General features: G+C 34.5%; 1 protein-coding gene and 1 long non-coding RNA gene across 2 annotated transcripts in view; one reads left to right on the top strand and one right to left on the bottom strand.

The window, feature by feature from the left end:
• Positions 1-25,349, top strand: part of LOC127855625 (protein O-mannosyl-transferase TMTC4-like) — a 63,024-nt gene that overhangs the window by 18,730 nt on the left and 18,945 nt on the right. The window contains exons 2-4 of the mRNA XM_052391374.1: positions 15,835-16,216; positions 19,313-19,532; positions 21,691-21,778. Coding sequence (XP_052247334.1) covers positions 15,840-16,216; positions 19,313-19,532; positions 21,691-21,778 — 685 coding nt within the window. The 5' untranslated portion in view covers positions 15,835-15,839. The remainder of the gene's footprint in view (positions 1-15,834; positions 16,217-19,312; positions 19,533-21,690; positions 21,779-25,349) is intronic.
• Positions 5,132-7,502, bottom strand: LOC127855628 (uncharacterized). Its single transcript, XR_008037607.1, has 3 exons — positions 7,052-7,502; positions 5,933-6,062; positions 5,132-5,176 (listed from the first exon to the last, which is right to left on the bottom strand). It is a non-coding gene; the product is annotated as an uncharacterized LOC127855628 (long non-coding RNA).

The following is a 25,349-nucleotide window of genomic DNA, read 5'->3' as shown; positions in this document are numbered from 1 at the left end:
ACATGGATTTTTTCAGTGGGGAATAATCAGTTGAAAGTGAAATTGTGTTGTCAGATTTTAGTCATTTCACTTCCATAAGGTTTTTAACATTTTAGAGATCTGCTTGCAAAAGCAAACATTGGAAATTACAATTTTTTTTTTAAATATATTGACATTCAAATGAGAGTGAATTTTCATTTGGCCATTTGAATTAAATACTCATGAAAATGTATCATAAATTGATTATATATGGCACATCTTATTAAAATTGCCACAAGTGCAATCTTTTTTGTAAACCTTTCTATTCACAAACACGCCACTGCATTGGAGAATCATGGTTAGTGTTTTAAATAGGAAATATGCGTTCTACTCAATTTGTTAGTATTTAAGTTATTATATGCTTGATAAAAAATAAGTGATACAATTTAAAAGTGTTATTTAGTGCTCAAACTGTGTTGTATTTTTCCTGTGGTTACAGCTAGTAATTGATAGTAAAAATCACCTGAAAAGCTACAGTCAGGTGTTTGTGGCGAAAAGTGTAATTGACTATTAACATGTTTTGATTGACCCTTAAATAAGCCTAATTAGTTGAAGAATGATATTTTTCATATTGGTGTACCGAAAGATGATCATTTTAAGAAATTATGTAAAAATGTGGAGATATATTTACTTAAGTCACTTTTTATAAGTATGTATTGCTTTAATTGTATCAATGCAAATGTTCACTGTACGGTCATAATTTTGTTAAACTTTCGGAAAGTAGAGTGTCAGGGAGCCGTTTCAACAACGATTTACTACTAGTTGTAAATTACGATTTACATAAATTACGATGTTTCAATGAAATCGCGTTTCATCAAGCAAATCGTAAATTAAAATTACATAAATTTCATACATAAATATACGACTGGATAAGGGCACCCGTAAATTAACGTAATGGCGGTCGTTTTTGTCATCCAGGATGACAGGAGACGAAAAATTACCAATGCCAAGGCTTTTTAGGGAGAGAATTGTTCTCGAAAACCTAAGAGATGAGAACATTGCTTCGATATATCGTCTAAGAAAGGGCGGAATAGAGCGATTGTTGGGTTTGATCGGGGAAGACATAGCACCAACTTGCCGACGAGCTCATCCCTTTCATTCCGTCGCTTAGGTATGTAAATAAGGCGAAGAAATCATTGATTTAAACAAGTATAATTATAAAATTGTATTTATTTTCAAATAGCAAATAAGTAGCATTTAACCCAAAAATCTTTAGATTAGTTGCCCTTTGTTTACTTAGCATTTGACAACTCGGATTTTGCAAAATGGTTGAAGAATAAGTAATTGTTGTATCTTTTCTTAATAAGAGCATTCGATGATTACCGGTATTAGTTTAAGCATTTATTGTTGTGTTTCTTTACAAATGACTTTATGTTAAACTCATTCTATTTTGTGTCGACGTGTACTTATCGATGACTTTAAGTGCAGACTGATTTACCCCACCCGCTAATGTTGAACTTGTAGTTGTTCTACTTCTAAATGTTATGATTGAACAATACTTCGAAATTGTTGATTATAACATCGTGATCATGAAAATGAATATGACATCATGATATTGTTTGTGTTTGCTATTTTTAAACAAGTTATTGTATTGGTGAGTTAAGTAGATGCTGAGTAATGGTACCTTATGTATTTAATAATTGTAGAAAAATCACCTTAATTGTTTCTATATTGTTCTAATTTGATTACAATGTTGTTCGATTGGTCATTGTCAGCTCGGATACTACTTACCTGTACCCTGGGTACTCTTTAAGTATACTTACATGTAGAGCTAACCCTGTTACAGTTAATATACTTTAACATAGCCGGAAATTTAATGCTAAATGGGTTGTTGTAGGCTTATTTTTATTAATTATGTTCACATTAATGTTTTTTTTTTTCTCAAATAGTCTTTATATCATCAAATTTATACTCAAAAAGCATATTGATGCATTTTTTTCAAAAGGTAAGTTTAATTTAGATAAACAATATGGCTTTACATTTATCTGTAGTGCACTGTACCACATCGAATTTTGGGCAATAATACAACTCGGGTACAGTCTAATAAGGACCGGGTACGTTTAAGTATATTAACCTAAATACCCGAGGTACATGCAAGTATGCTTAATGATACCAGGGGTACATGTAAGTAGTACCCAAGCTGTGAATAACCAATCGAGCGTGAGTAAAGTAGATTGTACCTTAAGTCTTTAATAATTGCAGAACAATTACCTTAATTATTTCTATATTGTTTTCATTTGATTACAATTTATTTATTTGTCAAATTCAATTCTGCAGTGCTATAAATATGCACCCCCCCATCCAAAAAAATTATTTCATGCATATTAATGGGGCTTTTTTTATTTATTTACTGTTTTTCTGCATTCCTCCCTTTTGTGTTGGTATAATGTGAACATGAAATGATGAGCACTTTCATGTTAATGAATAACTTTCATTTTTTTTATATAGATTTTGGCATATTGCATATTGCCAAGGGAGATGTTTACTGAGGTGGGTAGTAGAAAGGGCATTTGGAGTGTTGAAATCACGAGATTGGTAACATATTATATAGGTTGTGAAATATAAGTCTTATTAGTGCGAGATCAACTTACCACACAGTATTTAAATGAAGTATTAGTGCCAATCTCTTTCTTGTGCCTCACAGTGTCTTAAATCAAACGTAACTTCTAAAGCTTGATAACGTACAACTTTAATTATCAAATTTTAGAATTTATATGTAAATTAACTTTTATAATAACTGAGGGTTGTTTGCATGTGTGAATATGATGTTTCATAAAAAAATGTCCGTTTAAATAAACTGATGATTTATTCATTTTATTTTAAATCTTAAAAATTCATTTTGCTTATCCTCAGACTCTATGTATGAAATATTGTGTTTACTAGTGCATTTAAATGATATTGTGCATTAATAGTGAATACAGGCACAAATAAAGTGTTTTGTAGGCTATATATTATATATAATTTATATTGAAATTAAATTAATGTCAATGGTATCAGGACAATTTAGTCACTTAGACAAATGTCTATGTTAAAGAAATACTTTTGATATTTGTTCAGATATCTGCATGCCACTGGTGGATGTTGGCCTTTCAAGTCCAATAAGTGCTGTGAAATATCAACTGTGTACATGCCCCTGCATAACCTGTGTCTGGATTCAAACGTTCCACTGATAGAGGAATTGGTTGGAAACCTGATGGAACCGGAAGTTATGAACAACACACCAGTACATCGAGCAGCATGTGATCAGAGGCAGCAGCTGATCAAACTGTTTCATAAAATATGTTAAAAATTTATAGTTAAAAATGTTATAAAGTGAAAGATGGCTTGAGTCTTCTCTGAATGGCTTGAGTCTTCTCTGAATAGGCAGAGCTACACTATTCAGCCAAATGGCGTAAAGTTGTGTCATAGCTGATTTGGAAGGATTGGTTTTCCTGGTTGTCTAGACACAATAGTTACAACAGCTGATGTTTGCATGTTTTATAATTGTGTATGCATAATTTGTCTAATATTTACTTCAAGGTTATAGGTTTGTGAAAGAAAAAAATGCCAATGTTCTGAGGACCAAAAAAAAAAGTTTTGTGTTAGGTATTACCAAGTGCTTGATTTAATATTTATTTTAAAGGGAACTTTTCCTAAATTTTGGCAGATATTTAAGTTTTTCATTAAACGCTTTTATATTGATACATGTAAACACTGGATCTAAAAAGCTCCAGTAAAAAAAGAATACAATTAAAGAAAGATAAAAAGTAACTCCTACAGGGCTCAAACCACTGGCCCCTGAAGTAAAAGCCTCACACTAAGACCACTTGTCCGTCCATGTTGATACAATGAGTGATGTATTTTACACTTTATATAAGCAATCCTCATCGTGTCACAAAATATAACGACAACAACAGAACTCTACAAATTATTCAATCGTCGAGTGTTGCAGCAGATAGTTGCAACGCTTTAACATTTTCAAGTTTTTAAATCGTCAAAAGATGCATATAATGGATATTTTAGAGCATGGTAAATGTTAAGTATTACTGTTTCCTCACAAATATCATAACTACAACAAAAGTTTGCGAGTCTTAAACTTATTTTTTTTAATTTAGTCAATTTACCAAAACTGGAAAAGGTCCCTTGAATATTGAACAGTTAACTGAGCACCAGAAAATATCATATACTCAAGGTACTTTTCCCCATTAACAATTTCAAGTGATATTTTACCCACTGACTTTCGCTCTAAAAGGTGTTCTCTGAAATGAACATTATCAAAGCCACATTAAAACAAGGGCTGTTAGTAAAACATGCATGCCCCCCATTTGGGCTGTCAGTTGTAGTGGCAGCCATTGTGTGAATACGTTTTTTGTCACTGTGAACTTGACCTTTGACCTAGTGACCTGACAATCAATAGGGGTCATCTGCCAGTCATGATTAATCTACCTATGAAGTTTCATGATCCTAGGCCTAAGCATTCGTGAGTTATCTATCATCTGGAAACCATCTGGTGGACAGACCGACCAAGCAAAACAATATACCCCCTCTTCTTTGAAGGGGGGCATAAAAAGTGGGCTTGTTAATGTATCGGTACTTTATTATAATAAGTGTGCTGTCAATAAATATGGATATTATTGTCATAAAAAAAAAGAAGATTTCCAGTATATTAGATTGTTTCCGAATGTATTTACTAAACTTTACCCCTTTATGATTCTCTGTTCAATTATTTAGTCATCTACCATTAAAAAATGTTGTTTACCTGTGCAATTTTTGTGTATTTTTATTGAAATGTTTATGATAATAATGTTAAGGTATTTGATAACAGTTGCTATGACACTAGTTTTCAATGAATAAAACACAAAGAACATTCACAAATATTTATTATTAATCAGGAAGTACAATATATTAACTGGGCATGGTATCATAATTCATATGACAATTTATATCTTACATGATAGTATGTGTAATAATGAGTTTCATAGACTCACTGAACACCATCACATGTAAAATCAATTAAAAGTTCCAGAAACAATTGAGCAATTTAGAATTTCATTTTTTTTAAAGAGAAACCAGTTCCTCATGATTATTGCTTATGTCCCTCTGAATGGCATATCTTTCCTATGACGCCATCAACATCTCCCGAGTTTTATTACGCTGTTGCTTCATTCTTCACATGTTGCTGCAAGCAGATAAGTTCACTAGTTTATACATTTAACAGAACTAAATATTAAATACACAACATATGACACTATGGTCATCATAAGTTAGCATGCCTACATGACCTGGTTTTGTTTCTGAAAGTTGGTTTTTGTATTGCAAAATTAACCTAGCTTTCTGAACTTAAATTCAACATTTGTGTGTGACACTAATGCTCTTCATTCCAATTTCTTTTTTAAGTACATTGATGTCGAAAGAATTAAATAAAAAATACCTTGACACACAAGTTCATACCCTGGTAAATAGGTTACCGGTAATAAAGTTAAATGAAAAAAATGCAGCAATACTTTATCCCCATAAAACAGAGTACAATGAAAAACAAGAGCACCGAATAACAGGTGTGAACGCTCGGCTACGGGTGTATTTTTTAACAAATAAAAGCTTGTCAGAATTATTTTAAGGTCACAGTGACCTTCACCTTTGACCTAGTGACCCAAATATGGGTGAGGCGTGTAGAACTCGTCAAAGTGGAGCTGCATATGAAGTCTCAAAGTTATAGGTGGAAGCACTTTGATTTTATGGCCAAAGTTCAATACATTGACAAAATTTTAAGGTTTGAGCATGACGCGGACGACACGACACGCTGGCTATGACAATACCTTGGGTTTTCTCCGAAAACAGCCCAGCTTTAAATTGAAAACATAAATTGTTACATTTTCATTGTAGGAAATAATTAGCAGTCAGCTTTACTATAATCTATAGGAAAAAAAAAAATTACTATTTGTTGCTTCTGCCTTCAGTTTTATGTTTTAATGTAGCTGAGTGACACAACTTCTGTTTGAGTTTTGACAACCGTGTTCTCTGTCCATTCAATTTTGGTCCTTCAGCCAGTAATAACATTTTGTTTTCTGGAAAAACAAAGAAATGAAAACTGCATTTGTGATCTTTACATTTAACACAGTTTTGCAGAGAAAGCAATATAAATCAATGTTGATTATTTACATCTTGTGAATCAACACTATAATAAATTATTGTGGACAATGATATTTATTTAATGTTTTCCGGTGGTTTATAGAGAAATATCGGTGGATTAAAACGGATAATTTCACTGTTTCAAACAATGAAAATTATCAGTGAGAATTATCGATAATTTTCATTGTTTACTGTGAAATGACGTCATTTATTTGACAAAATGACAACATAATCCCAACGACATTCTTAAGTAAAACTCTTTAACAATGTATATAAACTGCGAAAAAAACATAAAATAAAAAGAAAATTTGTTGGATTCAGTGGAATATTGATTTTAATTCACTCGTGATCATAGAAAATATATATTTTCACTCATGGCTGCGCCACTTGTGAAAATATCATCGTCTATGATCACTCGTGAATTAAAAACGATAATCCACCGAATCCAACAAATATCCTCTATATAATAGACAAACAAATAGCATTCTCAATGATATGACATTTGTAATTACTAAACATGTTGTGTCATGTGAATCTAATACCTTATTGAAATAAAATATTTGATAATTGAACACAAAAATGCTGACATGACAAACTTTCAATCCACGATGTCTTGTTATTGTCAGCCTGAATTCCGATTGGTCTCTATTAAATTATATTATTAAACTGTTAATTGATCTACACCACAGTCACATTTCTGCATAGAAAGAACAAAACAATCTTACCAATACATTTTTATTCATGGATAAAGAAAATAAGCAAAAAATAATCTTCATTCTTGTCAATATCAATTGCCGCCTTAGAGTCTTTTGATGATTTTTGCTTTGGCAGACACTTAGCTAAAATAATAATTCGCGTTCAGATTTATCCTGAACGCGAATTATTTCAGCTGTTTTCATTCATGAACAACAAGTTTTCAACTCACATTTCAACCGTCTCCATCCAAAATAACTTCTTTTTGCGTTTAGTAACGGAAGGAGAGTGTCGGCCAAACAGCAATCGGTAGCCTTCCACTCCGGTCTACACGTCGTTTTCCAGTGTTTGTTTTTGTTTCGATTCACAACTAGCATTGTTTTTGTTAGTCCAAATAATTAGACGTAAATCGACCTCATATTTATAGGAGTATGTTTTTTGTGCAATGTTTGCCTTAGCTGACAGAACGCGCGAAAATTACGTCATGCAATTTTTCAGACTGTGTCACTATTTTTTTCGGTTACAAAATACGTATATTTAAGTAGTCGTATTTTATGTATGTTGCATTTACGATTTCGTTGATGAAACGGAGTTTATGTAAAATCGTAAACGACTACATTAATCTCGATACATAATTTACGATCGTATAAAAATACGTAATTATTGATGAAACGGCCCCCTGAATTGTATCAGGAATACAAATGTATTAAAGGCATTAATTTGTAAGATTGTTCCATAGACACATTTCATACAAAAAATTATTTGTAATTAACTCTTTACCACTTAGACACCTATTTTGACGCTTTTGTAGTCCCTTAGAAAGTTACATTAAAATTAAATACTTTTCTTACTGTATTCAAGTTTTAAAGGCTTCATTTCCAACCATCAGTAACTGATGAGCAGCAAACAGCATAAAACCTGAACAGACTGCGAATTACTCACAGGCTGTTCTGGTCTTATGCTGGTTTCAAAAGCCATTTTCACTTTGCTTCTTATGGGGGAAAGGGTTAAGTAATCGAGCTGCGTTCTTATGAATATACAAAAGTTAGAATTTGCCAAAGATGCAATGAAGATATGGGAAGTTAATGGACTGTGGAGATGATAACATGGACTTGTAACACCTATTAAATGTCAGAATTGAGATAAACAAAAAAAACTTTTGAAAATAATAGAAATGTTTTACAAATTAGCCTGCATTATGCACTTTCTACGTTAGTTGATTGATTGTTGTAAATGAATAATATATCTTAATTGATCTTAAAATTCAAGCTCAATTGTTTCACCACAAGTACAACGTGAGGTTTAATGTTTAAATAAACTTTGGGCGTATATTTGTCAAGTGAAAATGCATTGATGTATGCAATATTTTTTTAGCTTTCATGTTTATTTTCCAAACTGAGTTGGGCAGTACATGACAGAAGCTTAAAAATCATTAAAATGATGAATTTTAAAGCAGTAATTCTCCTTGGTGTTAGAAAATTGATGTAAAGTGAAGGCTTTATTAACTTGGAGCGTAAATTTCACTTTCCACTAAACGGATTATGCAAATGAGTCAGAAGCTGTGAATGAAAAGAAAATTGGTTGAATTTGATCAGGAATATTAAGTGCAGTTTTGAAGGACTTAAAGTCAATTTTTTCTCTGGATTTTGTATTTCTTGTATAAAAAAGTGCAATTTATTTTGCACAATTACTATTGGTAAGTTAGATGAAGTGATTATGTTTAACTGGTTATATTGGAAAATTTCACTGAAACTCAGATATTTGAAAACATTGACTAATTTAAAAAAAAAGGTTTCAACGTAGCTTATTGTAAATTAAATATATAATTTTAAAATTCATATTTTGCTTATTTGTTGTGTACTTTTTATTAAACTTTAGCTTTTAATCTGTTTATTATAATATTAAAATTTTTCTCAAATCAATTTTCATGGATATGCGTTCAAAATGAACTTATATTAGTTCTGTTTATTGTATAATGTACTTGTACTAATTACATGTAATTAAAATTGTGATTATTTAGTTTCTTATGGCTTAATATATTGAAAGTCAGATTATAACACTAACATGGCACTAAAGTTTCCACATGATGGCAACACATGGCATTCATTTATAACAAATTGATTAATTTCATTATGACAAAGACGCTATTAGTTCATGAAATTTAAATCAAATTTTAAGTGAAGTGTATCTGTTCAAAACTTGTCTATCAAATATTAAGATAATTCATATTGAAGAGCAACGTTTCAGCAAAAGACTTTAGGCTAGAGCCAGAGTGTTTTTATGCCCCCGGTAGGGTGACATATAGCAGTTGAACTGTCCGTCAGTCCGTCCGTCAGTCTGTCCCTCCGTCCGAAAACTTTAACATTGGCCATAACTTTTGCAATATTGAAGATAGCAACTTGATATTTGGCATGCATGTGTATCTCATGGAGCTGCACATTTTGAGAGGTGAAAGGTCAAGGTTAAGGTCATCCTTCAAGGTCAAAGGTCTAATATATGGCTTCAAAGCGGCGCAGAAGCGGGCATTATGTTTCTGACAAACACATTTCTTGTTGTTGAACAAATTTGAGGCCAAAATAAGGCCCCATTCCCATGTGGCAATAAAAGTGTGACTTAAATATGCGGTAAGAAAAATGCATCTTACTCAAATGTTAACATAACGTATATTTCAAAGGCGATCAAATTAATTCACAATTATCAATAATTGAATATAAGTTCACTTGGTAACAAACATTTCATGCGATGGGTATGGGATTAACAAATGAAAACACCAACACCAACAATTAATTTTTTTATTTTATAATTTACTAAAGTTAATTTTCTTCCATTATTTTAAAATCAGGATATACAAAGAATATATTTTTTATGTCCCCAGATCGAAAGATCGAGGGTATATTGTTTTTGGCCTGTCTGTCATTGTATGTGTGTGTGTGTCCCAAAACTTTTACCAAAACTTTAACCTTGGCCATAACTTTTGCAATATTGAAGATAGCAACTTGATATTTGGCATGCATGTGTATCTCATGGAGCTGCACATTTTGAGTGGTGAAAGGTCAAGGTCATCCTTCAAGGTCAAAGGTCAAAAAAACAAATTCAAAAACTTGAACCTTCTTCATAACTTTTGCAATATTGAACAAAGCAACTTGATATTTGGCATGCATGTGTATCTCATGGAGCTGCAAATTTTGAGTGGTGAAAGGTCAAGGTCATCCTTCAAGGTCAAAGGTAAAAAAAAATAATTCAAAGCGGCGCATTAGGGGGCATTGTGTTTCTGACAAACACATATCTTGTTTAAACATATTTCTTGTTTATATTGAACTGTTTGAAGCACTTCTGAATTATGATCCTTGATTTATATATTAATATCCAAGTTGCTAAATAAATGATTTCTTAGGTGAATTAATGAACTGTTCAGGAATCATTTCCAGACTTTTTTGCATGAGGAAATGCTCTGAAATTGTAAGTGTAGGTTGCTTTCATGAAGATCTTCAGGCTAAAATTTAAGTGATTGCTTATACTATAGCAGAAAGTGTTGTCCCTGAGTAGCCTGTGCAGACTGCACTGACTAATCTATGACGATACTTTATGCACAAGCATTTTTAGCTCCACTGGCCAAAGGCCAGCGGGGCTTATGTCATGGTCCTGTGTCCGTCGTGCGTGCGTGCGTAAACTTTTCCTTAAAACATCTTCTCCTAAACTACTGGTCCAATTCTATTGAAATTTCTCAGGAATGTTCCTGGGGTGAACCTCTTTCAAATTTGTTCAAATTATGCCCCTGGGGTCAAATTTGACCCTGCCCCGGGGGTCACAAAAATGAACATATGCTTATATAGGGTCTATTTTGTGAAAACTTTCAAACTCTACTCGTCCATAACCATTGGGCCTACCAAGTTTGTTCAAATTATGCCCCTGGGGTTTGACCCTGCCCCGAGGGTCACAAAATTGAACATATGCTTATATAAGGCCTATTGTGGGAAAACTTTAAAAATCTACTTGTCCATAACCGTATGGCATAGGGCTACCAAATTTGGTATGTAGTGACATGTAATAGTTCTCTTCTTAGTTTGTTCAAATTATGCCCCTGGGGTCAAATTTGACCCTGCCCCGGGGGATCACAAAATTGAACATATGCTTATATAAGGCCTATTTTGTGAAAACTTTAAAAATCTTTCTGTCCTTAACCATCGAGTCTAGGGCTATCAAATTTGGTATGTAGTGACATCTAATAGTCCTCTACCAAATTTGTTCAAATTTTATCCCTGGGGTCAAATTTGACCCTGCCCCGGGGGGTCACGAAATTGAACATATGCTTATATAAGGCCTATTTTGTGAAAACTTCGAAAATCTTCCTGTCCATAACAATCCGGCCTAGGGCTATCAAATTTGGTATGTAGTGACATCTTATAGTCCTCTACCAAATTGTTCAAATTTTATCCCTGGGGTAAAATTTGAACCTGCCCCGGGGGTCACAAAATTGAACATATGCCTATATAATGCCTTTTTTGTGAAAACTTTAAAAAAATTCTTGTCCATAACCATTAGGCCTAGGGTTACACAATTTGGTATGTAGTGACATTGTATAGTCCTCTACTTAGTTTATTCAAATTATGCCCCAGGAGTCAAATTTGACCCTGCCCTGGGGGCCACAAAATCGATTATATGCTTATATAGTGCCTATTATGTGAAAACTTTGCAAATCTTTCTGTCCTTAACCATAAGGCATAGGGCTACCGAATTTGGTATGTAGTGACATCTTATAGTTCTCTTCCAAGTTTGTTCAAATTATGCCCCTTGGGTCAAATTTGACCCTGCCCGGGGGGTAAAAAAACTGAACCTACGCTTACTTGGGGCCTATTTTGTGAAAACTTTAAAAATCTTTTGTCCATAACCATTGAACCTAGGGCTACCAAATTTGGTATGTAGTGACATCTAATAAACCTCTACCAAATTTGTTCAAATAATGCCTCTGGGGGGTCACAAAATTGAATAAACGCTTATAAAGCGCCTATTTTGTGAAATCTTTAAAAATCTTCTTGTCGAAAACCATTCAGACTATGGCTACCAAATTTGGTATGCAGTAACATCTTATAGTCCTCTACCAAGTTTGTTCAAATTATGCCCTTTGGGTCAGATTTGACCCTGACCCGTGGGTCACAAAATTGAACATAATATACGCTTATATTTTTCTTATTTTGTGAAAACTTTAAAAATATTCTTGTCCTTAACTCTAGGACCTAGGGCTACCATATTTTGTATGTACATGTAGTGAGATATAGTAGTCCTCTACAAAGTTTGCTCAAATTATGCCCCTGGGGTTAAATTTGACCCAGCCCAGGGGGTCACAAAAGTGTACATGTGCTTAAATAGGGCCTTTATTTAAGTATTTGCACATGCAGAGAATATTTGTTTCAGCCTTTTTTCAGCAGTGGAGCGATACAGGGCCATCATGGCCCTCTTGTATTATAAAGAATTTGATCATTTTGAACAAGAAAACCTCACAACATGCCTGCTATAAAACCACTGGTGCAATTAACTTTAGATTGCCTTAAGCCCCAGGTTGCTGCTTGCATGAATTGTTTTTTGATGAGCTTTTAATGGTGAAGTTGAAATGTTATTATAGGGATAATGTCACCTGTTCTTGGAAGTTGGAATCCTTATCTTGGTCACTCTAAGCCATCTGCTGTGCTGTAACAGTCAGATTTTGAATATTTAATTGCTACTTTTGCTATGTTAGAAATATACATATACTCTTTAATTACAAATGAAGAGGGTAACAAAAGCTTTGTATTTAATTAGCTTTTTACAGACGATAATCCCTAAGCAAACATTATATTTTACATTTTTCTTAGTCAGGAGCCTTATCTGCTTGTTTAAATATCATGTATATTTTAAATTGTTGAATCAATATAATTTTGCCATACTGTCAACAAGTCTGTTTAAGTGGTGTATGAAGAAAAAAATGTATGGAAGGTCAAGTGCAGAAATGTGAGGGGCTTTTTGTTTGCATTAAGTGGAAGGATAAAATCTGAGCAGCCAAATACTGTTTGCATAGTATTTTAAGATATATTTATTTCTCACCCCGGATCAGCTATTTAAAACATAGCGAGATGTATCATTGATATCAGTTTCCACCCCCACATGATTTAGATTAATATCTAAATTACTTATCAAATAAATTTTTTATAACAACTTATATGTCTTTGATCACATGCTTGAAATTTAAGTTTTATTCAATGGTAATGAAAGCATGTGGTTAATAAAATTGTCAATAGCACAATAAAACAGTGTTCATATTAAACTAGCATATCAAAGAAAAGCAATTTAGCAAGTCAGCAAGTTGACTTTTCTAAGTTCATGAATAAACACCCATTTGTTGTGCATAAACTGTGCATGAACTATTCCTCAAACATTCGCAGGGGTAATGTATTTAACTATGGTTTTTATCCCCACGCGCCGAATTGGAGCGGGGGGGATTATGTGGTTATCTCCGCCCTCCGTCCTAGCCACTATCTCCTCCTACACTATTAGCACTAGAACCTTGAAACTTAAACACATGGTAGCTATGAGCATTATGTGCCATAGTGCACTATTTGGAAATTTGATCTGACCCCTGGGTCAAAAGCTGCGGCGGGGATACTTGTTGGCAGCGGCCGCACTATTTCTAGTTAAGTATATTTGATACTTGATTTAATGTGTCATAACTGTCGTTCTTTTACAGGCTTTGATTTTTTTTTTTTTAGAAAATATTATATCACAAGGAAACTTTTTTGACCTATGACTTCATATTTCATGTGCGAATAAAAATTACAAAATGTATAGATATTTTGAAACTTTACTTCAGCCAATGTATCTAATATATCTTACCTGAGTATGGGCCACATTCTAGCTCTTAATGCACGTGCATTAAGTGTTTTCCAAGATAAGTCCGTGCAGTACACACAGGTTAATGTAAAACCATTACATTTTGTGTGGTACGAATTTTCCTGGATTTGGTTGGTCCGCTGAACCACCAAGTACCAACAATTATTTTTACATTTTTAATCGGAAATCGGTCATTTCCGAATGTCATTTCTGACATTTTCTTGTTGTTGGTTATCCGAGATATTTGTTATGTCCCCCACTATAGTAGTGGGGGACAATATATTGTTTTTGCCCTGTCTATTGGTCTGTTGGTTGGTCTGTTGGTTGGTTGGTTGGTTTGCGCCAACTTTAACATTTGCAATAACTTTTGCAATATTGAAGATAGCAACTTGATATTTGGCATGCATATGTATCTCATGGAGCTGCACATTTTTAGTGGTGAAAGGTCAAGGTCATCCTTCAAGGTCAAAGGTCAAATATATGGGTCAAAATTGCTCATTTTATGTACACTTTTGCAGTATTTCAATATTGAAGATAGCAACTTGATATTTGGCATGTATGTATCTCATGGAGCTGCACATTTTGAGTGGTGAAAGGTCAAGGTCATCCTTCAAGGTCAGATGTCAAATTTATGTGGCCAAAATCGCTCATTTTATGAGTACTTTTGCAATATTGAAGATAGCAACTTGATATTTGGCATGCATGTGTATCTCATGAAGCTGCACATTTTGAGTGGTGAAAGGTCAAGGTCAAGGTTATCCTTCAAGGTCAGAGGTCAAATATATGTGGCCCAAATCGCTAATTTTATGAATACTTTTGCAATATTGAAGATAGCAACTTGATATTTGGCATGCATGTGTATCTCATGGAGCTGCACATTTTTAGTGGTGAAAGGTCAAGGTCAAGGTCATCCTTCAAGGTCAAATATATGGGTCAAAATTGCTCATGTAATGTCACTTCTGAAATATTGAAGCTAGCAATTTTATATTTCAATTGCATGTGTATCTCATGGAGCTGCACATTTTGAGTGGTGAAGGGTCAAGGTCAAGGTCATCCTACAAGGTCAAACGTCATATAGGGGGACATTGTGTTTCTCAAAGACATCTTGTTTTTTGAAATAGTTACTTGACCATTTCTTCCACTGAATCGTTAGTGGCCTGTGTCAATAATCCTTTAGTCGTAGACTGAGCCTTTGCAGGGTCGGTTAATCCTGCTATAGTGGGAGAACGTGTCTGTACTATTCCCGTTTTCAACCATTTTGAAAGAGACATTGTTTGATTGAGATATGCTAGTAAATAAAATATGTTGTTTTCTTGATAAGTGTTTGGGTAATAATACTTTTTAAATCAAGCATGGTATTTAAACTGTACATCAATGATTGTTCTCTTTTACATGTGTCGTCAAATTAACAGTTTGCAGATATATCACATATGTCAATTAGTGCCAATTAAAATTAAAAGATACATAACAGTTTTCACACGTGTATTTTGGGGACCTTAATTATTATTAGTAATTTGTTACTACTAGGGGACCAATTTCGCTGAGAATTGCAAATATTGTCAGAGCAACATAGATGGCAATAAGCGAGCTGGGACTCACAATTGCGCCGCTTCATCGCTCTTAACGAAAAATATCGGCAACACTTTCATGCTTCAGTGCACATTAACCTCAAGTTATGCTGTCAACACAGATTAGCAGATTATGCTTGGTTATAAATCTGGTTGTTTAAATAAAAGTTTAATTATTATGATGGTCAGTCTTCCCCAAAAATTTGAAATCTACGAAATATGTGTCAACAAATTAGTTGTCTTTTATTTGAAATCCACGAAATTTACACGTGTCAACGAATAATTTTTTATTTTTTATTTTTAAACCACAAAATTTCATACTGGCGAATAATCTATATGTTTACAGTAATCAGGGAGTACACCTGCCTAAACTGGAATTTCCCTAACAAGTGACTTCATTAAAACAAAAAATACAAATACAATATAACCAGGAAGTGTTGTCCCTGATTAGCCTGTGTGGCCTGCACAGGCTAATCTGTAATGACACTTAACACACATGCATTGTACCCCTGAGAGTGGCTCATTTATATGATATATTTGCTTTACATCTGCTTAAGTACATAGTTTCAAATTGTTATATTTTCAGGATGAATGCACTTCAGGAGGGCACACCGCCATAAAAACGGGTACTACATGAATGGTTCCACAGGCCAGGGTGGGGAATCAACAGCTTCACTGCTGCAGGAGCCAAAGATCCCCACCCGTGAAAACCCAGAACAGTTTTTACCTATTCCTAGATTAAAATTCTGGCAAGCAGCAGCCATAGTGTTTGTCATATCAGTTGTGTGCTTTGCAGTAACTTACAATGGTGACTTCGTGTTCGATGACAGCGAAGCCATTGTGGGGAATAATGATCTCTTGCCCGAGTCCTCCGTTTGGGATTTGTTTAACAACGACTTTTGGGGCAATAAGCTCGACTCCAAAACCAGTCACAAGTCTTATAGACCTTTGACTGTGTTGACATTTAGGTAAGTGTCTTTGGTACTACATAATTATGTAGCTTTTGTGTGTGTCAAATTTTTGGTTGCAATTAAGCCCCACTCCTAATCTAAATAGTTTATTTGTTGCCAAAATGACTGTTAAAATTTCAGCATTGAAGGTCTCCAAACAGCCGTATAAACAGTGATCTTTTTCCTTCTTTGGACGGGTCCGGTAAATGGACCCGTTCTCAATGACCTAAGGACCCGTTTCAAAAAATTAATCGGACCCGTCCCAATTTCCGAAAAAATACAAAAAATCCCAATCAAAATCGATTAATAAATCCCCGAAAACGCCAACTTGATGTATTTCAAGACCGTTTTAACTTGCGGGCTATTTGACTTCTCAATCATTGACTGGTTTAACATTTAACATAACATTCGTACATTAAATACATATATGTTATTGAGAAATATAAGTCTGTCTGAATTTTCTTCAACTAAGGCAATATTTGCCATGAGTCACAAAAGTAAGTATTACAGAAAGAAATTAAAGCCTAGTGAAGCCAAAAGCAAATAAGCGATTTTGGCTTCGTAAAAAGTGCGGCTTCAGTTTCTCAAAAAGTACGGCTTTTGTTCGTCCACCTATTCCTCTTAGTACCCTGCAACAAAAATTGTCGAAGATGTCAGTAGCCAAATGCAGATTGACAACGAACATGACAGAGCTATTGGTACAAGTCCTACAATACTTGCAACTGTTGATGACAATGTGTATAAAAATAGAGAACTCTGTCTGTAACAATCTGTGTTCCGATAGCATGTTGTTGTTTGTGCGTTCCCAAATGGGTGAAAAAAATCACTGGTATAAGTTTAACCTTAATATATAATAAAATTCTCAATTGTTTGCAACCCCCCTCCCCCCCCCCATACACACAATTTGCCTTTTTTTTTCAAAGAGATTTTCCCAACCCAGACAGCCTCGGCCCCGTTCACGAAATGGTGAAAAAACAATCATATCCTTGTTTCCTATCTATTCGTCATTTCTATCTATTTGGCCACTTTTTTAATGACGTAATTTTATTCTTAATACCAGGGCATCGAAATTACATTTTAAGGCACACGTCCTGCTGGTACATGATTTTCAACTTGTCATTAAATGTGTAAGTCAGGATTGATAAATTAGCCAGGGTTTTTTATCTGATTTTGGGGAAAGGGCCTGACCTTTTTTGAGGGGAAAAAAATATAGCGAATCCCAGAATTTGGGGAAAAAAATAACGCAAAACGCTGGATTTTGGGGAAAATAAGGAAAGTCTTAAATAATCAATTCAACATATTTTACTGTTTTTAAAACAAATTCAAGGCAACAGATAGTTTAATAATGCAATATGTTCTATTTTCTACACTGGATCAGGTTAACTTATGTATATAAAGTTAAAAAAAATAAATAAATAAACCCAACTTCAAGGGGAAAGGTTGTATCATGTTGTATGATTTAATATGACTGTACTTCATGGAGTGAATATAAGAAATATTAGATAAACAAGTTATTTAACCTGTTGTACCTTTATTTACACAAAAAATGTACATTGACTTTAGATATGTAATAAAAATGCGCCTGTCATATCCAAACTGAACCATTAACATGTTTAAACTAGTTTTTGGACATCAAGAATTTTACAGACTGAATAAATGCTTTAAAGGCTCAAATGCAAATATTCTTATTTCTAATTCATCTGTACTTATCAATGTTTTACATATAAATATGCCATTCTTGTCTGCAAGTGTCTGCAAGAACTGACAAAACATTCAGCATCTTGCAGACTGTCATTGAAACATAGGGCTTTAGTAGACTTGGAGTGCGTTTCACTAACATAGCGTATATTTACGCAACTTTAGGTTTACGCACAGAATATACGCCGAACGTAAAATAATACGTACGCCGTTTCACTAAAATGTGCGCAAAATTTACGCTGCGTGTAAGTGTTGTTAAGCCTGTCAGGTACGCGCGGACGCGTAAGAAAGTAATCGTCTGCAACAGTATCTACTGTAAAGCGAGATTATAAGATTTTTTTACATGTGTTAAATTGTAATATATTGATAAAATATATTACAATAACACAAAATAGGCAAAAAAAATTATACATTGAAGACGAATTTCAAAACATGCAGCAAAGACAAATTAGCGCCCCGAGCCGATTGTGACGAATGTATTTCGTACATATTTTCCTACAATAACCAAATCGTGCTGGCGACCGGCCGATGATCGCACGGAAACTGGTCCAATTTGTAGCATCGGGCGGCGTCCGGATTATTTAAGTCTCATGATCAACACACGGGTATTGCCCGGCGATCGCCCGACATCGGATTCATTGAACGCGTATCGGCAACAGTAAAGGTATTTCCCAGAGGCATATACATCGGCCGGCGACCGTCTGATTGCCAGAGGGCCTCCGCACGATGCCCGACGGACGCCGGACGATGCTCGTTATTATACACGTACAATGAATCCGATGTCGGACGCAGGCAGGGCGATAAATGTTCGTTGATCGTCCGATCTTTTTTCGATCTCAACTCAATTCCTTCCCGGGCCCGATGGCGGGTAAAACAAACTGTCATCCAAGACAGATCGGCGTTACGCCAATGTTTCTGATTTACGCAAATTACATATCTGGCGTAAATTTACGACAGAATTTACGCACTGCGTTAATTTACGCTGTTTAGTGAAATGCGATTTTGAGAAAATGATTTGCGTACGCAAATATTTACGGAAATTATTTGCGTCCGCAGCTTAGTGAAACGCACTCTTGAAGATGTCCAGAGGTCCTGTTAATATATGAGCCATGTTCTGGGAAAACAGGACTTAATGCATGTGCGTAGTCTGAGTGTCATCCTAGATTATCCTATGCAGTTTGCACACTGCTAATCAGTGACGAAACTTTCCACCTAAACTGGATTTTGGCTAGGAAGAGACTTCCTTGTAACAAAAAAAAGAACATTTAAGCGGAAAGTGTCCTTTGTGATAAGCCTCTGAGGACTGCACAGGCTAATCCGAAAGAACACTTTTTGCAAATGCATTAAGCTCCTTTTTCCCATAGTACCACTGGAGTATTTTGTGAGGTATGAGTATATGCCTGTTGGCAATTTCAGGTGGAGTTATGCCTTAGGAAGTGGCCTTAACCCTTTGTACTTCCACATTCCAAACATCGTTCTTCACGGCATTGTCAGTGTCCTGTTGCTATGCATGTTCTCCATTTTGTTTGGAGGATATTCTGTTTCCATGACTACGGGGCAGCTAGAGTTCAAGGCAGCAAGGTCATCCCTGTTGTGTGCAGCTTTGTTTGCTGTTCACCCCATTCACACAGAAAGTGTAAGCATTGTTTTGTTTGTATAAATTAACAAAGTAAATACATGTGAATCTAAGCATATTTGTTGTACAATATATTGGTGGGTGTTTTTACAGCTTTGATGTGAATGACATTATTTTTGTTCTCGTTTTTGAAAATGAATAAGACATAAAGAGGATATTTGTTCATGTTAGTGTAACATCGTTTGTTATTTCACAAGTGATCATAGAAAATATATTTTGACTATTGGCGCAGCCACGAGTGAAAATATTATTTGTCTATGATCACAAGTGAAATAACAAACGATCTTACACTGACATGAATAAATTTTCTGTTTCTTTTATGCCCCTTTTTATGTCCCCCACTATAGTAGTGGGGGACATATTGTTTTTGCCCTGTCTGTTGGTCTGTCTGTTGGTCTGTCTGTTTGCGCCAACTTTAACATTTTGCAATAACGTTTGCTATATTAAAGATAGCAGCTTCATATTTGGCATGCATGTGTATCTCATGAAGCTGCACATTTTGAGTGATGAAAGGTCAAGGTCATCCTTCAAGGTCAGAGGTCAAATATATGTGGCCAAAATCGCTCATTTTATGAATACTTTTGCAATATTGAAGATAGCAACTTGATATTTGTCATGTATGTGTATCTCATGGAGCTGCACATTTTGAGTGGTGAAAGGTCAAGGTCAAGGTCATCCTTCAAGGTCAGAGGTCAAATATATGTGGCCCAAATCGCTTATTTTATAAACACTTTTGCAATATTGAAGATAGCAACTTGATATTTGGCATACATGTGCATCTCATGGAGCTGCACATTTTGAGTGGTGAAAGGTCAAGGTCATCCTTCAAGGACAGAGGTCAAATATATGTGGCCCAAATCGCTTATTTTATGAATACTTTTGCAATATTGAAGATAGCAACTTGATATTTGGCATGCATGTGTATCTCATGGAACTGCACATTTTGAGTGGTGAAAGGTCAAGGTCATCCATCACAAGGTCAAGGTCATCGTACAAGGTCAAACATCATATAGGGGGACATTGTGTTTCACAAACACATCTTGTTCAAGAAAATAATTAACAGCTGTTTCCTTTTCGTTGAAAAGTTACCCTATGAAAACGATTCTATTCACAGAACATGACATAAAAGTTTGATTTACTTAATTGTCACTTATAATTATGTCACTTATGAAGTCACTTAAATGATGTAAAAAATGGTCAATTTTTTATATTTTCTCATTTGTATTTGTTGGCAAAACTTTTCCTAATCACCAGAATCGCTAGTTGCAGCTACTGAAAATATGTACACTAAATGGAACATTTCAACCACCCCGAGGAGACTGATTTCAAAATTCAAGCACAATAGCAAAGGACAGTTAAGACGCCTAAAAAACGCACTGCTAACAAGAGCACCGCATACGGGTGCCAGGCTCGGCTGCGGGTGCAGTTTTGAATAGATGAAAGCTTTTTTTTTTTTTTTTTTTTTTAGAGGTCACAGTGACCTTTGACCTAGTGACCCAAAAATGGGTGTGGCATGTAGAACTCGTCAAGGTGCAGATACATATGAAGATTAAAAGTTGTAGGTTGAAGCACTTTGATTTTAGAGCCAATGTTCAAAACCTTGACAAAATGTTAAGGTTTTAGCACGACGCAGACGACACGACGACGGACACGACACAAGTGGCTGGCTATGACAATACCTCGGGTTTTCTCCGAAAACAGCCCAGCTAATGATGCCTGCAATAAAGTAACTTATACAAGCAGTGATTTTTTCGCTTGACATTTTACAAATTACAGCCTGTGCCTCTTTGATTGGGAAAAAATTGCAATAGAAAATGTAATTTGGAAAAATTCAATATATTTAATATGATTATTAATAATAGTAAACAAATTGTTCAAAGGTGCATGTTTAACTGCTTTCTAGAATTTATATTATGAAGTGCTAGGGAATTAAATTGCTGTATAATAAACTCAATAAACAAATTATTGAGTTTATTGGAAAAGTTTTGTTTTTTTTAATGAAATTTTGGTCAGATTTTGTCAAGAAAATATTACTTTTACCATCGGGAAACAGCCTTTTTTACTTTTAGTAACTGGAAAACAGCCTGTTAGAGGCTGTAATTTAATTTCGGCAGCACAAAATCACTGATAAGTTATGTCTTCTATCTTTTGTTTGCAGGTGTCAGGCATAGTAGGCCGGGCAGACCTCCTGTGTGCGGTGCTATTTATTGGTTCATTCTTACTCTATGTGAAGTCCTGCTCAATAGGTAATGGTATTGAGAAACCCGGCTTTAATCCATGTGTGTATTGTGTCAGCCCAGATTAGCCTGTGATGATGATGATGATGATGATGATGATGATGATGATGATGATGATGATGATGATGATGATGATGGCGATGATGATGATGATGATGGTGATGCTGCTGCTGCTGCTGCTGATGATGATGATGATGATGATGATGATGATGATGATGATGATGATGATGATGATGATGATGATGATGATGATGATGAAAGAAAGCTCTTTTAAATGAAAATCCAGTGGAATTTGTTGTCTCTGATTAGCCTGTGCCTGTGCAGACTGCACAGGCTTATCTAGGATAACACTTTATGCACATGCATTAAGCCCTGTTTTCCAATCTGTATACTTATCCTGCTATTTATCATAATTCATGTTTATGATTTTAGGAGTTATAAGAAAATCTGGCTTGTTGATATTAGGGGACTAGTGTACAGATGTTTGCATTTTTGAAGTTTTTCATTAACTACTTTGCATTTAAAAATTGATAATGAGAATTTAATGACCCCTGTATGAAACAAGAATACAATAAAAGAAAGAAAACAAAGAGGAAAAAAATAAATCTTGCCTGGACTTTAACCACTGACCCTTAGAGTAAAAGGCTAGCCCCTTAACCACTCAGCTATCGGCGCAACCATAAATTGTGTTGTATAAAAATATAACAATAACAACACAACTCTTCAAGTTTTTCAATCGTTTCAAGTTCGTAATTCATTATAATTTTATAAATTTCTAACGATGATTATTCATTAATAAAAATGTACTTTCAGTATGAGTCTCTGTCATTAATGATATTTCGATCACAAGTGTACATTGTTCATTTATTGTTGAATCTAGCTGTGACAAAAAATGAAAATTTTTCATTTTAACAAATCCCTAATGGAAAAGTTACAGAGCATATTTTTGAATAAAATAGCTTGTTTATATTAATTTACCATAAGTTGTCACATAACGCTTACCCATGTAAAGCGCCCATCCCGTTTTTTAAATTCCTAAATGAAGAAAAAATATCTCAGGTCATTGGAAAGCATTGTATCGATTATATATAATTATCTGGGGTCATATTTTCCCGCAACATCAATCGGTCTGGATAGAAATGGGGGAAAAGTATCCGAAAATTTATATCCGAAATCTTGACAAATTACGTTAAAACATATACCATTGATTTTGCCATTCATTAAGGTGGTATAATAAATGTACAAGTAAAATTCCCTTAGGCATTTTTTTTAAAGGAACATACGAGTTTTCTCAACTGGTTTTATCATTCCCTATTTCATTGTTGTTTCGTGTGCTGTTTTATCAGACTTTTGTTTCATCGTTGTCAATATTATTATTATGTGTAAGTCTATACCGATGTTATAAATCGTTGTCGACTCGATAATAGCTTACAAACATGCACTGAACCAAACAAATGTCTGTGCCTAGGTTGGCTACTGACAATAACAAAACCAAATAATTAAGAAATAATTTTTGTACGTTATAGTTTGTTGTCAAATAACCCACGGCAGATAGTTTAGATGCGTAGGGATTAAATCACGTGACAAGTGCGAAGCATGAGTGATTTGAAATCACACGTCTCATTTTCCGGTCGTGGGCTATTCAACAACAAACTATAAAGTACACGAATTATTTCGATTCTAACACGGTTTTTACTAAAGATTTATACAATGTATATTATTTTTCTTGTGTACTATTTTATGTGATGTTCCGCCCATAAAAAATAACTTTCGGCTATTCTGTCGATCAGATCCGCTACTTTCATTCATAATCATATTACCGGATTATTACGCTGGTGGAAAGTGTATCGGCATGTTTTGTTTAGTTACAGCGCGTGCTTTCAGTGTATAAGATCCGCCCATAATTATTGCAGAATAACCCAGACATTTTCTTCTTTGTTTATATGAAAGTTTTCACGTGCCGTGTTAGAATCGTTTTTTACTTCTATCTCAGATAATATTAAATTTATTACAGTTTACAGTGATAACAATACATTACAATTGCAACATATTGTTTCGTATCACATGCACATCAATTAACATCGAAGAACGATTATAATTAAACCATGCAGTGCGCGCAGTCACCTTAGCAGACAAAACAGAGAAACCGCTATAACAATAATTGCTATCAATAGACATACAATGATACCGATAATCGATCGATATGTACATCACAGGCCTTAAGTCTCTTAAATTGTTTTGTGATCTTTTAGTTTGCAAAATTTTCGACCACCCTCATTTATTTCGGATGTGTCTTTAATCCGCTGTTCACAAGTTTTTTATTCTTGGTCTGACGTGCTATAAACCGGTCCTGACCAGTTTAGAGACTGCAGCGAATGGTTTATCACACCTAATCAAGATATGAATGTCATTAGGGTGTATTAGCATCTGCACTGTGTAATCGATTTCATGACATGGGAATTTTAGCAAACAGAATAGGACCGACTGTTTGGGATTTTCAATCGGTCTTTCATGACCCCAATCGGTCTAGGACCGACAAAACCGAAAAATATGATCCCTGATTATTATTATAAATATACCGGATTTATATAGCGCCCTTTTCATGCAACAGTGCACGTTCAAAGGCGCTTAAATAAAATATGTAACAGGCAAACATTTTGAATTTGAAATTTGGAGGTAAAAATCTGTGCATCAGTGCTGCAGCTACGCCTAAATTGAAGGGCCAGCCCTGCCCTCCCGAACCTCCGCCCTGCCCTTCCTGGGCCCCCCCCCTGCCCTTAAAAAAAAACAAAACAAAAAACAATTATTTTTTTTACATTTGATAATTAATAAATCTCTTATTACATTGTAATTCATGTATTCCTAATTGTAGACATTATATTTGAATAGTTTAATTATAATGGGAATAATATATTCTAACAATTATTAATAACATATAAATTAACATACAACAGGAAGCATTCCAGAAACGCCTGCGCGCTCTAAAGTGCCCTTTTGACAAAATACTGCGCATAAAAATGCTCTTTTTACAAAAAAGCCCCCCCCTGCCCTTTTTTAAATCCTAGCTGGAGCACTGATGCATTGTACGTGACAACTTACAGTTATAGTAGCAGATAATTTGTTTGGTACTTTAAAATAAATTAAAAAATGCGCAAAAGGAAATTAATACACCTTATGCAAGTCAACAAATTTCTCAGACTCAGATTCTTGTATAGAATTGTTATGATGTTCCAGTTGAAAAATAAACAACAATATCTCCAACATTCATTTAACGCAATAAATATGTTGTGTTAATACAATCAAGGTGTTCACTAGATTTTCTTGTTATTTTAACATTCTATTTCCGAAATTCAGTAACAAGACATCTTGTACACATAATTCTATCCCGGTTCTTGTTAAGTGATCCTTTATTAACAAATCATTCTATTGCAAAAAGTATGTTTTTTCCTAAATCCAGATCCTAAATTCACATTTAATGGTTTGACTTTCAGATACATGCATTAACATATATTTGTTTGGTGAAGAAATATAGCCTAACCCATTTTACTGATTTGTTTATGTTCATGATTTTCTATTGTAT

Source organism: Dreissena polymorpha, chromosome 13, assembly GCF_020536995.1.
Source record: "Dreissena polymorpha isolate Duluth1 chromosome 13, UMN_Dpol_1.0, whole genome shotgun sequence".
NCBI classification, from domain to species: Eukaryota; Metazoa; Mollusca; class Bivalvia; order Myida; family Dreissenidae; genus Dreissena; species Dreissena polymorpha.
This window is presented reverse-complemented; position numbering and strand designations above follow the sequence as displayed.